Source organism: Sander vitreus, chromosome 6 (assembly GCF_031162955.1).
Source record: "Sander vitreus isolate 19-12246 chromosome 6, sanVit1, whole genome shotgun sequence".
In the NCBI taxonomy this organism is placed as follows: Eukaryota; Metazoa; Chordata; class Actinopteri; order Perciformes; family Percidae; genus Sander; species Sander vitreus.
This window is the reverse complement of record NC_135860.1, coordinates 12,962,966-12,976,593: the sequence shown is the minus strand read 5'-3', so window position 1 is coordinate 12,976,593 and position 13,628 is coordinate 12,962,966. Positions and strand designations below refer to the sequence as shown.

General features: G+C 40.1%; 3 protein-coding genes across 7 annotated transcripts; 2 read left to right on the top strand and 1 right to left on the bottom strand.

Annotated features, from left to right (window-relative positions):
• Window positions 1-44: 44 nt before the first annotated feature.
• Window positions 45-5,136, bottom strand: atg12 (ATG12 autophagy related 12 homolog (S. cerevisiae)). Its single transcript, XM_078252752.1, has 4 exons — window positions 5,043-5,136; window positions 3,258-3,394; window positions 3,080-3,142; window positions 45-239 (listed from the first exon to the last, which is right to left on the bottom strand). Exons 1-4 carry the CDS (start codon window positions 5,134-5,136, stop codon window positions 180-182), a joined length of 354 nt encoding a protein of 117 aa, XP_078108878.1. The 3' UTR covers window positions 45-179.
• isoc2 (isochorismatase domain containing 2) lies at window positions 2,702-7,600 on the top strand. Of its 3 annotated transcripts, none has more exons than XM_078252747.1 (7): window positions 2,702-2,788; window positions 5,480-5,596; window positions 5,967-6,091; window positions 6,199-6,411; window positions 6,720-6,790; window positions 6,919-7,036; window positions 7,431-7,600. In XM_078252747.1, coding segments are annotated over exons 2-7 (594 nt in total). In that variant the 5' UTR covers window positions 2,702-2,788; window positions 5,480-5,595; the 3' UTR covers window positions 7,497-7,600. The 3 variants fall into 3 exon arrangements, with proteins under 3 accessions (XP_078108873.1, XP_078108872.1, XP_078108871.1); XM_078252746.1 differs by lacking the exon at window positions 2,702-2,788 and adding an exon at window positions 5,051-5,142; XM_078252745.1 differs by lacking the exon at window positions 2,702-2,788 and adding an exon at window positions 5,253-5,341.
• Window positions 7,601-7,836: 236 nt separating this feature from the next.
• On the top strand, window positions 7,837-13,320 carry foxj2 (forkhead box J2). Of its 3 annotated transcripts, none has more exons than XM_078252686.1 (10): window positions 7,837-8,090; window positions 8,326-8,717; window positions 8,889-8,963; window positions 9,049-9,141; window positions 9,933-10,067; window positions 10,141-10,606; window positions 10,697-10,825; window positions 10,941-11,042; window positions 11,969-12,310; window positions 12,885-13,320. In XM_078252686.1, exons 2-10 carry the CDS (start codon window positions 8,355-8,357, stop codon window positions 12,995-12,997), a joined length of 1,818 nt encoding a protein of 605 aa, XP_078108812.1. In that variant the 5' UTR covers window positions 7,837-8,090; window positions 8,326-8,354; the 3' UTR covers window positions 12,998-13,320. The 3 variants fall into 3 exon arrangements, with proteins under 3 accessions (XP_078108812.1, XP_078108811.1, XP_078108813.1); XM_078252685.1 differs by having other exon boundaries at window positions 9,882-10,067; XM_078252687.1 differs by lacking the exon at window positions 10,941-11,042 and having other exon boundaries at window positions 9,882-10,067.
• Window positions 13,321-13,628: the final 308 nt, after the last annotated feature.

Genomic DNA, 13,628 nt, shown 5'->3' with positions numbered 1-13,628 from the left:
GGTGCCAAATGTGATGCCTTAAAAAAAGTGTGAAGAGCTTTACATAGTCACAATCATTTATTTACATATGTATGTACAGAAAAAGTGAAAGAAAAAAGAAAGAAAAAAACAACATTGTTCATGTTTGGAGGATGAATGTAGGAAAGAGGGAGGTCCGAAATGGAGTTTAAGGAAGCAGTTCAACCCCAGGCTTGAGATTTACAGTAATATAGAACCAGCTTGCCATCACTGCCAAAAGACTGAAAAAGAGAGGAAAAAAAGACAAAGAGAAATGTTAAATAAAATAGTAAGGCAGATGAGTGATGTCACAGTACATTTCCAAAATTACAGTGTACAAAACTAATGTTAACTGTTAAATTTCATGTAATATGAAGCCTCACGAAGCATTGAAGCTTTCCAGCAAATTGGTTCGCAAAAGAGTTCATTTCTCGAGGCTTCATTTGCTCACAATACCACCTGTTGGTCAAAGAGTGTAAATGAGGCAGATATATTACAGATGATCTATGTGATCTGTGATACACTGTATCAGAGAGGGTTTTTGACTGTATTTTGCACAAGTAAAGACAAGTAAAGAAAAAGACCAATTTCCATGTAATCCATTTATATCAATATGGTGTGTATTTTCTGGTGGTATAATATAATTGACATAACTGTATAATAAATGTATTTCCTTGAGAGGAATGCAACTATCAAACGTGTGTAAATCAATCCTTTTGGTCATAATATAATAATAGCAGGAGGGGCAATATTAGTATTCTAAAACTGGAAAGTGGCAGTGATTTAACTGGGCTGAGGGCAGTGAATGTGCTCGTCTAGATCATGGATGTATAATACAACCGTGTAGATTCGAAACGCTTTATAAACCACTCACGTGGTATGGACGGCCAGCGAGGCTTCGCGTGTCATCGATGATGATGTCATTTGTCTAAAAAGATACAAGCCTCGATACGCGCTTTACGGAAAACTTCAGGGATTTCTCGACACACGCTTCGAAGCCTTGGCACAGAACATAACATCACTAGTAAAGGCATTTAGTTATACTGTGGCTGAGTGTTCTAAATATCACCACAATAATAATGTATCCTATAAAAGGTAATATTCAGGCATGACAACGGGTCAGGGGTGAAAAAGGTGAGAAGGATATTACCCCTCTAGGGGGGTTCGGGGGCATGTAATATTCCATATTTTAAAGCATCAATCTGATGCAGTGTAATATTTCAATATGCACTCATTAAAGTTAATTTGACTGGCAAAACAGTTAAAGTCCTTCTGACATTACACAATAATAAAACTCATAATTTTTAAAAACTAAAAAGTTTTGGATACATTTTGACTTCTTCCAACCATATGTTAAATAAAGAGTCAATGTGGATTTACATATTGCAATAATATCATAATCCTACAATGAATCATTGTGAAAACTAAACTTTACTACTTTGGCCAGGTCATCATCAAAAAAGCGAATTAGTACATTTTCATGATTTTGTCCATGTTGATATTTCCTGCTTTATTTACATTTATTAAACACGTCGCATTGTTTATCTTTTCATATAGCTAGACGTCTAAACTCTGGGACGTAAATACCTGCCATGCTGATTCCAAACAGACAGCTTTGTCAAGGCAGTTTGGGCTTCAGATAGCTTTTACACAGTGGCCATCGTTAATGACAAATCATGTTCCGCTATGAACGTGCACACTGTACTCTGTATTGTTTGTATCACGGTCGGTCAGTAAAGGCACAGGCGCAGTCGCAACGGTAGCGGTCGTTGCCGGTGTCTCATATTATAATATGGCTTTTCAATTAACCAATCAACAATGCAGTTAATTGAAAAGCCATATTAAAACTAAATTAAAACAGAAATCACGTTAGAGGGCAGGGAGGGATGGGTTAGCAAAGACGAGGAAAAAATATTGTTCATCAACCTGCATGACTAACGTAGATAGGCCTATAGCTAAGGAGCATGTCAATATGGAACTTTGGAAAACACTGTCGATTAATCCACTATAATAAACGACGCATTAAACAATTCACACGTCGCCTTAATGTAACAGACAAATACACGTATTTATGTAGATAAATGAGACCCTTATTATGGAAAACCCTGTCGAGTCTTCCACTATGTAACTTTTAGCTGCAGCTGTAGTTCCAATGAGACAACCTGTAGGGGGGCCGAAGCTCCGCTCCGAGTGCACGCGCGCTCCCGCGGCCAGGGGATATAAATCCTGGCGGGGATAAGTACCTTGGCACTGTAACGTACTCGTATTACAGAGTGCACGGACCGAAGCTTTGTGACTAGCAAGCACTGTCTTACCGCTTGCCGTACAGTGTCTTCCTTGAACATGAGCTGCAGAAGCAAGCCCCCGGCTCCCTCAATTTGAGGCACCAAGTGCTAAATGGCTTCCCGTCTCCACCCTTTTCCTCTTGTCCTCTATTCATGCCCAGCGCCATTTGTTTTAACTACTTTCTCAACTAAAGCTGCCTGTATCTACATGCTCCAAGTTTGATAAACTTTGCCTCCACACCGGCACGGCACACTCACATTTCGGCAAAGACCCGCCCTACTTTGCATCTGATTGGCTAGAACTCGTTTCATTGGTAGGTGGAAGTTCGATGATTGGTTAAATCCAGCGCATCAAAACAAATCCCATGTGGACTTTTTAATTTATTTATTTTTCTAAAATAGTCGTACGCCAGAGTACTTAACCGCCCCAAACATTTACTCATCGAATCTACACGATTCACGTAGGTCACCTATTTTGGTTTCAAAACGGCGAATTTCGCCGAAAGGTGAGTGATTTTCATGTCTGAATATTTAGTGATAATATTCTTGTTCTCATCTGTAATCACTGATAGGGCTTGACACATTTGCTTCTCTTTACTTAATCAAAACAAAACAAGATTTGAATATACAGTATGTTGTTGGCAAGCAGTGTAGTACACATGAATAAACCCGGTCTTTTGTGTGTACATGTGTTGCAATTATATTTGGAGACATGGTTTAGGTTTGTGTGTCAGGTTCAGTTACTAATAAGATCGCTAGCATGAACTTCCATATGTTTTAAGTAGATATGTACTTACATCAAAGAGGACCCCTACTTCTTGATCCGGTGAGGGGGCAAAAGACTGGTTAACATAAATGAACTGGAAAAAAAACAGATGCAGTTATATGTACAGAATTGCAAGACCTGAAGCGTGTTTTCAAAGCCTCTGCTCAAGACATGATTTTAGAAAGTCAGTAGACACACGTCATCCTTACCAGTTGTTCACTGCTGTCAAGCTTGAGGAAGCGAGAGATGAACTGAGACAGGGACTGTACCGTCCTCCCCCTGTCCACTGCCCACTTCTTTGTTTTCATTATAGGAGTGTCTCCCACTGCCTTCAGCAGAACATCAACTATAGAAACAGAGAAAATAAAAAGAGTGAAAGTACTGCTGCTGCCTGCCACTCAGACTGGCACGGGCAAATCCAAACATGAATTGTTCAGGGTAATTTCTGGATGAGTTAAATCCAGTGACACAACCGCTATTCCATAGTGGAAAAACAAGAACTATGATGATGTACTTCCAGTAAAAAGTAGATGAAATACTGCAGAATTACATGGCATTTTTAAGGGCCGGTGCCATACGAACTACAAAAACTAACACCTGTTGGGCTTTTGCACTATTTGTTATTATAGTCTACAATTCATGGTTGCAAAATTTCCTCCCCTTTAATCCCTTCTGATGTTAATTTAAATTATTTGAATTTAACTGCTTTCCTGTTGGTACAATTGTGAAATACATCCGCCATGTGTACTTGAAAAGTCTTCTATTTGATGCAATTATAAGCTTTGAGATTCACTGTTGTCGAGCATTTGCCTTGATGACAAAAAAAACTTAGCTTTATTGCTAAAAACTTGCATTGGACCTACATGTGCACAGACCATGTTTCATGTTACATTTTTACAATGAAAGTTTTGTAAATGAAACCAAAACATTGTACACACTTAGAGTATTAGATCAATTTGTTCTCTTTATTCTCATGAGTTTAAAAAATGTTAATGAAAAGTGTATATATACATACACTTACGTATGTGTATGCATATGCATGTGTATATGTATAAACACACTTATATACAAAATTATATCTGTAAATAGTAGTCACATGTTTATGTTTGCCTTGTTCAGCTTTGTGGTTGTTGTTAGCTGTATGTCTATATTTGTGTATGTACTTTGAGAGAAACCAAAAGCCAGAGTCAAATTCCTTCTATGTGTTTACACTCACTTTGCCATTAAAGCTGATTCTGATGAATAAAAATAGGTGGCGCAAAGCTTTGCATCCTCAGGAATAAACTGAATCACTAAAAATAAAGATTTCCGACCCTATGCTGCTCAGATATCATGTTTTGAACATTGTAGCTACTTAAACGACATAATTGTGCCCTCATATAAAATACAATTATTTGGCAAAGTTTTCTAAAATAACTCTTAAACAGAAAGCCACCCTTGAATTCAATCTCACACAGCTAATGAGCGTAATAATGAAAAGGAAAGTATTTCTTCTTGAATTCCTGAACAAACGTATTTCAAACCCCAAAACATGAAACAACATATTTTTAATAAACTGAGCTGTGACCATAGCTATGGCTGGGACAGTTTGACAGTTTTAAGCTAACTGTTTGTTAGCTTAGTCTCGATAAACTATTCATATATAACGTTACAAGATGTATAATTGCTATTGGCACCATCGTGAAACAGTTGATACATAATGGAAATAGACTCTCTAAAAAAATTATTCTAAAAGAGCAAAACGATTTATGTTGTCTTTATAAATATTAGCATTAACTTTAGCATTGCCCAAACCGGTAGTACCACATGTTAAAAGCTAAACGTTTATTGGCTAAACAGAAAAAATTAGCATTCCTATTGGCCAAAATATCTATCAATCGTCTTTCACGTCATGCACCCGGAATTGCTCCCTCACGCACTGTCAAAATTCCTCGTAAACAGATGGTTATTATTTGCTAATTGAGTAGAATTTTCGATATATTACACTTTCTTACTTTTTTTCTTATCATCATTTGTCGTCGCGTCGTCTGACAGCGGTTGTGATTCCTCTTTTTGCGTTTCTATTGGAGATTCTGCATTGTCAGACATCTTCAGGTAACCACTTTGCTTTAGTTAGCTGTTCCCACCCATAAGGTTCCCACCACCGCACTGAGCTAGCAAGGCGAACAGCGGCTGCTATTGGCTACAGAAACGTCAATCACCAAGACACGTAATTCTATTGGTCAATGCGCTTATGGAGATCTGTGTTTATCAAAGACTCATGAACTTGTGTCTTTTCTTAGCTACATGCTAGGTCAGTTGGACTATATTTGTTCAGATTCAGATGTTTGTTGTCTGTTAATCCTGTGCCGTTTTTGGTTAATATTGAATGCATTCTTCCTCTTTCACTTGCAAGTATACGTACATTTTCTTTTGGTTTCTTATTACACAGGAGGCGGTACATTGGACATTATACTTTATCCTGGCAGCTGAACTTTCTACAGTCCTGTTGAACCTGTCACCTACTCTTCGTCCTCCTCCTCATAATCGGACCATTCAGGCAACAACAGTAAGTTAACCTTCTTATGTATGTCGCTACAATTCATTCGTGTTAAACTATGATACCAGTTGGTCTCATTGAAGACAGTGCAACTCCTTCGAGGAAATATTTTGTACAAGGAAGGGAACCTGTTTCCTCCTTTAGAAGATTGAATCAGTGAAATAATAATCATTTGAAGCTCAAAATAAAGCTCAAAAGTAGCAACTACATTGTAAACACGCTATTCAGTGCTTATTTCTCCAGGTGTTATTGTTCAATGATTTACTGCTATTTTAATGTTCAGTGGCCTATCATCCCCAACACTGTACCACTACCTGCGGACTTGTACCTTAATGTATCTGGACACAATTTGTTCTGTTCTGTGACCTGGTTCTTGCAGTGGCAAGAATTGGCAGGCTCTCCATCAATGATTCGGTGCTTTTCCTGTGTGACATGCAAGAGAAGTTCCGTCCCAACATCTTCCAGTTTACCAACATTGTCAGCAATGCGGCCAGATTGCTCCAGGTTGGAAATACTCCCCATCGCACAACTATCTTAGTGTCAGTCATACCAGTTATCAGCCTCAGATATAAATTTGTCAGTATTCATTATTTTTCTCCTCCTTCTCACAGGCCAGTCGTGTTCTGAGCATCCCATCCATTTTGACGGAGCAGTACCCTAGAGGCTTGGGTCCCACAGTACCAGAGCTGGGAGCAGAAGACCTGACGGCTCATGCTAAAACTTCATTCACCATGATGATAGAGGAGGTTGAGAAGGAGCTGCAGACCCTGGGGAACCCCAAGCAGGCTATCCTGTGTGGAATAGAGGCACACGCCTGCATTGCAGTAAGATCACATCATAGATTCTGTAGTTTAGCTTTGCAAATTACTTCCTCCTTGGCATCATAGAATAACCCATAAAGACACCTGGAAGCTCCTTGCAAGCTTCCAGTAATGAATGCATTATGTTCACAGTCATGTTCATCTTTTACTCATACTAGTTATTGCAGTGAAAAATGACCCAAAAAAGAGCATGACAGAGGTAATGATGTGACAGATGATTATTAAGCTATTATGCTGTTATTAAATAATGTAGTTATGTCACAGAACTTCAGTTCCTGAATGAGGACCTCTGCTTCTTGTGTTTTCCACAGTGCACAACATTTGACCTGCTCGAAAAGGGAATGGAGGTTCATATTGTGGCTGATGCGGTCTCATCAAGAAGGTATCTATGTATTCTAGGCTTTTTCTGCTATATAGCAACGTTATTACCTGCATAACATATAGATTTGTCCATGTGTGTGTTCCGAAGCTGTATATATGTCTTACTACTTTTGTGTCTCCCCTTCACAGCCAGACAGACCGTTTGTTTGCTCTGTCCCGACTGAAGCAGAGCGGAGCTTTCCTCACCACCACAGAGGCTGTTATGCTGCAGCTGGTTCAAGATGCCAAACACCCCAACTTCAAGCAGGTGCTTACCGCTGCTGCTTTCTGGGTTACTTTTGTTTGTTTAGATGTATTATAAATGTAAGTCTGGCTGTATACGCAAAAAGAAAACACATTTGGCTTGTCATCAGACTGCTGTCAAATAAAGTCTACAGACTGCAGCTTCAGGGCTGCAAAAAATACACTGCCTAAAACCTTTATCACTGACACCAGTTGACCAGTTACAGGTGATCTTATATTAGTGTGAGGTGAGACATTATACTGCAGTGATCAAACCCAAATGTGCCAGATTGTATTTAGTTGTAAAGCTACCATATTGCCCTTACAAACATGCCAAGATGGATTTAATTCTGAGTATGCTAGCATACTTATGCCAGCATAAGTAATGAAAGTGACAAATATATATTCTTTATTGACAGGTCCAGAAGCTTTTGGCCCACCCATCCCCTGACACCGGCCTCCTCGCCTTCTTCAGCGCTCTGTAGGGAGATCATCACCTGTCATTTTGTCCCAGAAATACTGTACAGAATGTCACTGCTTCCAACACACTGTTAAAGTACTTCAATAAAGTGATGCTGCTATAAATCTGTACTGCTTTTGTGTTTATGTTTCTAAATCAAACTCTCGTGCTTTGATGTTTGATAGCATAGCTAACCTAACCTAACTTACAGCTTCTTCCTCTTTTGATATCCTGGTGAGCCCACATCAGCAGAAACTTCCTACTTCAAGCTGTTAGAAGCTGAAGAGGAAGGGCCAGCTCATAGAGGCGGGTGCAAAGAGTTATGTCACAAAGAGGGAGGGGTGAGTGACGTAATTCTGGTTTAGTCAAAAAGGGAGGGGAAGAAGAGAGGGAAAGAAAAAGGAAGCTCTCCGATAGGTTTTTGTTTGTATTTCTCCAAAGTTACACAAACTTTCCCAAAACCAAGGTATGACTGGAGGCCTTATGGGGATCAACATGCTGAAGAGAGAGATCTGAAGGGAAGGACGGACACCAGTTTGTCAGCAGTTGTGCACAGCTGATGACAACATCAAATATTTATTCTTTTTAAGGCCTTGGGCCCTCGAGTGATTATAAAGAGGTAAGCAAGTCACTCTTCTTCCTCAGAAAATAGAAGGTGTAGGTGGAATTGTGACATGTATATGCGGTCACATTCATGCAATGCCTTTGCTTGTGAATGAATAGTTTCCAGAGCAGCACTAAGTGTGTGAACTTGCTGGGTGGAAGTACAGGAACAGAACGGTTGACAGTGTTACATTACAGGCAGAGGTAAATCTACTTAAGCATTTCTCGTATATATTTGTTTGTCGCTACAGTGTCCAAAGTAAAAGGATGTGTTGATCCAATGCTTCCTCTTCTGAACCCTGGACAGAGTAAAAGAGAGACAATGTCCTCTGAACTGGACTCCAGTCTCACCAGTATTGACTGGCTGCCTCAGCTGGGAATCAGCAGCTTGCGCTCGGGGAGAGAGAGAGGAGGAGGCGAGAGGGACAACAAGAAAGACAGAGGGAGGGAGAGGGGAGACTTACTACCCTCTGTGCCGGACCCCTCCCCTTCTAACTACAAAGGGAAACCCCCTCACAGCTATGCCACTCTCATCGCTATGGCAATAGCAGCCGCACCTGGGAGGAAGTTGAGTTTGAATGACATCTACACCTGGATCAATGACACGTTTCCCTACTACAGCCGAGCTGGCCGTGGATGGAAAGTAAGCTCCAATGTAGAAACAACATATTATTAGTGTAATTGAATAGTAATAACTGTGTTACTAAAAGTATAAGTTTAAAGTATTTGGTTAGGTGATTTGTAACCGATTTTAATATTATTTGCATCACCTGGCTGCTGTTGTATGACTGACATCACTTTATGTCCTTAACAGAACTCCATTCGGCATAATCTGTCCCTTAATAAATGCTTCAGGAAAGTTCCTCGGCCGCAGAATGACCCCGGCAAGGTGAATTACTTTTGCGCATCATGTGAGATGGAGAAATGATTGTTTAAAAGAGCGTAAAGTCTTGACACTTGAACTGTATTTGTAGGGTTCCTATTGGACGATGGATGGACCTGCAGAGGTGAATCAAGTGAGGGCACCTAAACGTCCCTATCCAGAGGAGGAAGAGGAGAGGCTGGATGTATGTTGTTTAATATCACTCACTCATTAACTTGTTAACTATTAAACCTACATTGTTAAAATGTCCAATACCTAAAAGTGTCAAGACATCACATAAAGTACAAGGATTCTGGCATTTCATCCCCATATTTAACTTTTTACTGCACTTCTTCAATCTGACAGCTGTAATTAGTAGTAGTTTCATGGCAAATACATTCTTTAAACTAAAAACATTGTATTGTTAATTACTTAAAACTTATAATCAACACTTAACAGCCTGAAGGGACCAGTGATACATTTTATCCCTGATATATATTTACTTTTAAGGGTCAGTTCACCAAAAAACATATTTCCTAATTTACCTCTGGTGGTAGTTAGCCATGCAGATACTGGTTTTGGTTTTATCTGTCCAGGTTTTGAGAATATATGTCTCTGATTTCTGCATCCACCAATAAAATGATAATTTAAACTTAATGCTCACAGCATTAAAATATTACATTTAAAATGTAACACCAACATGTCTTTCCAGAAACAATGTCCTGGTTACTCTAGCTTATTAAAAACAGTTGACATCGTTTTTTGAGGATTAGTCAGCATTCACTTACAAATTGTATTGAGGTGGAGGCAGAAATCTCAAAATCCGGGCAAATAAAAGCATGGCTATGTGAAAAACATTAGTATTTCTCTACTGTAATTTTCATTTTTATAATGTAGGTAAACCAACCCTTTAACTTGAGTAATGCTATGTTTACTTTCTTACAGGACTGTAATACCTTTTCCACCCTTGGAAATAGTAACACTGTGCTGTTACAGGATTCTCAAGTACCGGGGACAGAAGCAGAGAGACCACCCTCCCACACAGACCACCAGCTTCTTAACACAGAGCCACTGGGAGCCATCCAGCAGCAGCCACCCCACTCTGCCTCCCTCTCTCCTCCCCCATGCAAGGTACAGTCACTTTCTCCCCTCTTTATCACAGTCAGGGTTGCTGCATCTAATCTAATGTCTTCTATTTTCACAGCAACCGTCACCCTACATGCCAAGCCCTCTGTCCACTCACCCTGTCCAGCATCCATCTGTCTCTCCTCCAGCTGGGCCTCCTCCTGCTGCCTCCATGTCTACTACCAATTCCTTCCCACCTTGCCATCCACCCGGCCCCACTTTCTCCATCCCCGCTGCCTCTGCTACACCTCTGTCTGCTGCCAATATGTCTTCGCCCTCTTTCTCTGGTGCCACTTTGTCTTTTCCTGCTAATTCAGTATCTGTTCCCACTTTCTCCTGCGCTCCTAACTCTGTTTGCACGGTGTTAGGACCCACTCATTCCTCTGCATGTGTTGTCCCTTCATCTGTTGCTGCCCCTCCTGTCTTATTAAACTCCTCCACTGATCCTTCGCTGCGTTTCACCTTCGATGAGATGAACTTACCAGACTTGTATGCGTCTTTCAAGTCTCTCTTCAAGACCATGCGGGAGAAGGGAGGCTCACAGTGTAAGTACTATGCGTGCCCATTAACTCTATAAAGCATACATCATACACATAAACGGCTGGGAAGAATTAGTGTTTTAATGTTCTTTCCAGCGGATGTTGCTCCCCTGGCTGTTCTGAACAACGACACTACCCCACTGCACACGCCGACTCTGCTCCCAATGTCTCCCCACCCTGCACCGGCTGCACACCCTCCTGAGACAGAGCGCATTCCACAATACAGTGAGTCTCACATTACCTTATCATACCCAAAAATGCTTGAATTGTATTAAAATCAGCAACCTAACACAGGAAAGATCAGTGCTTTCTAAAGTTACCTTCCTCCCTTCCACTTTAGCGGTGCCAGCTGACTGGTTCAATAACCAAGAATCTCTGAAGAAGAGCTTCTGCATTGCCAGCAATCTAGACTGGGCAAACATAGACCTATCTGGTCACCCAGGTCTGTGCTGTTTACCAGAGTCTTGTTTAAAGGGTGGCTTCACCCAAATTCAAAAAATAAAACATTTTCTCACTTACCGCTGGGGGGCTTATCTGCGGAGTATTTGAGATATCCGTGTCTGAGCGTTTCTCTGGTTCATCTACAGAACACTCACAAGTCCGTGAAGTGTTAGACTAATGAAGACAAGAGCTGAAATGTCTAGTCCATCAGTCAGTAAGTCAGAAATTTTTTCCCAAACAAAAACGCCAAACATTTTCTGGTTCCAACTTCTAAAATGTGAAGAGTTGATGCTTTAATTTTTTTTGTCGAATGTGAAAGTAAACAGAATATCTTTTGGACTGATGGTCAAATAAATTAAGTAATTCTTTTTGGGGCTCTGGGAAATTATATTGGGTAAACAATTGATGATTAGATAATAGCGAAAATAGATTATGCAGATTATTCAATAATGAAAATAATTGTTTGTTGCAGCCAGGAATGACCTTCAAAACATTTAAATGTTTTTTAATGCCGTGACCCAAAAAAACGAGTGCCTACATTATCTCAGAGAAATCTCAGAGACTCATATCTCAACAGATAAACTATCTCCATGGCTTAATTCCACTAGAGAGAAAATGTTTGTATTGTTGATTTAGGTGAACTGACCCTTTAAGATGTTTGCCTTTTGCAGCTAATGTAACACCTATTACAAACACTTTACTAGCCAGAATGTATATGTTATATATATATATATATATATATATATATATATATATATATATATATATATAGTGGCAAATAATAAAACAATGAGTATGAATATTATTTAGATCTTTACAAAATTATAGAAATGTTGAGTAAATCTGTGTTCTTTTCAAAAATCACTAAGGGCTTTGCTTTTCTTGATAACTTTTTTGTTCTAAAAGGCCCTAACTTTCTGTCACCAGACCTCCTGGAGAGCATGCGACAGGCAGAGCTCTGCGACTGGGCCCTGGACCCGACACTCTTCACTTCCCTCTGTGACTCTCTGAACCGCTTCTTCACCCAGAAAGGCATGATCAACTCTGGGAATAACTCCCCACTAGCCCTCGGTTCACCTCACTCCTTACAGGTCCCACCATTCACCTCCAATCCACCTCCTACCCTCGCCAGCCTCACTCACCCCTCACCCCTCCCTTACTCTCCCATAGTTCACCCTGCCAGTGGAGTGCAGCCGCCCCGGAGGGCTCTGCACATGCAGGGACAGGGCCTTCAAAGACCACAGCTAACACAACCTGCTAACACAACTGGTAAGACCCCGCACACCATGTTCAAAAAGTTTTCTTTTGAACTTTTGTGACAACTGAGTGGAATCCAGTATGACATGTGGAAGGCTCCACAGAGAGAGAATATAGAACAGATAAACATTTTAAACAAAGAACATTTTTTCAGGTCTGCTCTAAAACAATACTCACATGCCTTTATATACACTGAAAGAGCTACTGGTCACTGTAATCACTCCTATTGTCTGAAGAAATTTCCTTCCTGAGATAATTTGAATGTAAGTGATAACAAAATCCACAAAATGGACTTTACTTTAGCGGAACTTGACACATTTTTACACAGAACAAGGACTGTGGATTTTGTCACCTAACACATTAAAATCATGTTAGGAAGGAATCTTTTCACCTCAGTAGGGACAGCAGCAGATGTTTTATTAAGATAGACTTGAAAAAATGTGGCGTTTCTTAGCCGTTATTCAAAACGGTAGATACAGTCTGTTGTAAAGGAGAAGTTATTTAAATACAAAGAAATCCTTCCAATATTTTCTCACTTCCTTTTAGTCGTGTGCTAACTTGGTCCATGTTTCTCTTTCTGTCTCAGCTGGGATGCAGCCTCAGTCTATGACACCCCGACAGCATCCTCCATTAAAGAGTCTGCACAGCAACAGTGAGGAGATCCAGGATGACTTTGACTGGGATTCTCTGCTCGTTTGACCCTCACAGACTGTGTGGAGGAAAAGATTACAACAAAACTTGTCGACGAAATGTGGCTCTTCTCAGCAGTCTTCACTAAACTCGATGCTGAGGCTGCCTCTTACTTGCGCATCGTGAAGTTTCTCGGGGTGCAAGTTTGTCACATTTGACTGAACGCTGTATTTCAAGGTAGAAATAGTTGTACATGTTTTCACCTTTATTCAAATTCATATGCTGTAATAACTTTTTAGCTTTTCTTCTGCAGGTAATTGGCAGAGTGTTTTTTCTGTTGGATTTTAGATTCATAAACATGTTTCACCAAAGAAAATAAACTGTAAATATATTCTCGTCACATTATTGTTCTCTGCAGCAGAAAAAGCACATATGGGATATAGACTTTAAAGTGCTCATATTATACTAATTTTCAGGTTCATAATTGTATTTAGAGGTTGTACCAGAATAGGTTTACATGATTTAATTTTCAGAAAACATATTTTTGTTGCTGCACATTGCTGCAGCTCCTCTTTTCACCCTGTGTGTTGAGCTCTCTGTTTTAGCTACAGAGTGAGGCATCTCACTTCTGTTACATCTTTGTTGGGAGTCGCACATGCGCAGTAAGTACTGCTAGCTTGTCAGTTGCAGAGCATGAGGG

Bases quoted from the DNA above. Each gene is read 5' to 3' on its own strand.
- foxj2 (XM_078252685.1), top strand. From the start codon at position 8,355: ATGCTTCCTCTTCTGAACCCTGGACAGAGTAAAAGAGAGACAATGTCC. The intron at 11,043-11,968 runs GTCTGTGCTGTT...TTCTGTCACCAG, and splicing joins AGACCTATCTGGTCACCCAG to ACCTCCTGGAGAGCATGCGA. The intron at 12,311-12,884 runs GTAAGACCCCGC...TTTCTGTCTCAG, and splicing joins ACAACCTGCTAACACAACTG to CTGGGATGCAGCCTCAGTCT.
- isoc2 (XM_078252747.1), top strand. The intron at 6,791-6,918 runs GTATCTATGTAT...TCCCCTTCACAG, and splicing joins GATGCGGTCTCATCAAGAAG to CCAGACAGACCGTTTGTTTG. The intron at 7,037-7,430 runs GTGCTTACCGCT...CTTTATTGACAG, and splicing joins AACACCCCAACTTCAAGCAG to GTCCAGAAGCTTTTGGCCCA.
- atg12 (XM_078252752.1), bottom strand. From the start codon at position 5,136: ATGTCTGACAATGCAGAATCTCCAATAGAAACGCAAAAAGAGGAATCA. The intron at 3,395-5,042 runs GTAAGAAAGTGT...CTGTTTCTATAG, and splicing joins AAATGATGATAAGAAAAAAA to TTGATGTTCTGCTGAAGGCA. The intron at 3,143-3,257 runs GTAAGGATGACG...TTTTTTTTCCAG, and splicing joins TTGACAGCAGTGAACAACTG to TTCATTTATGTTAACCAGTC.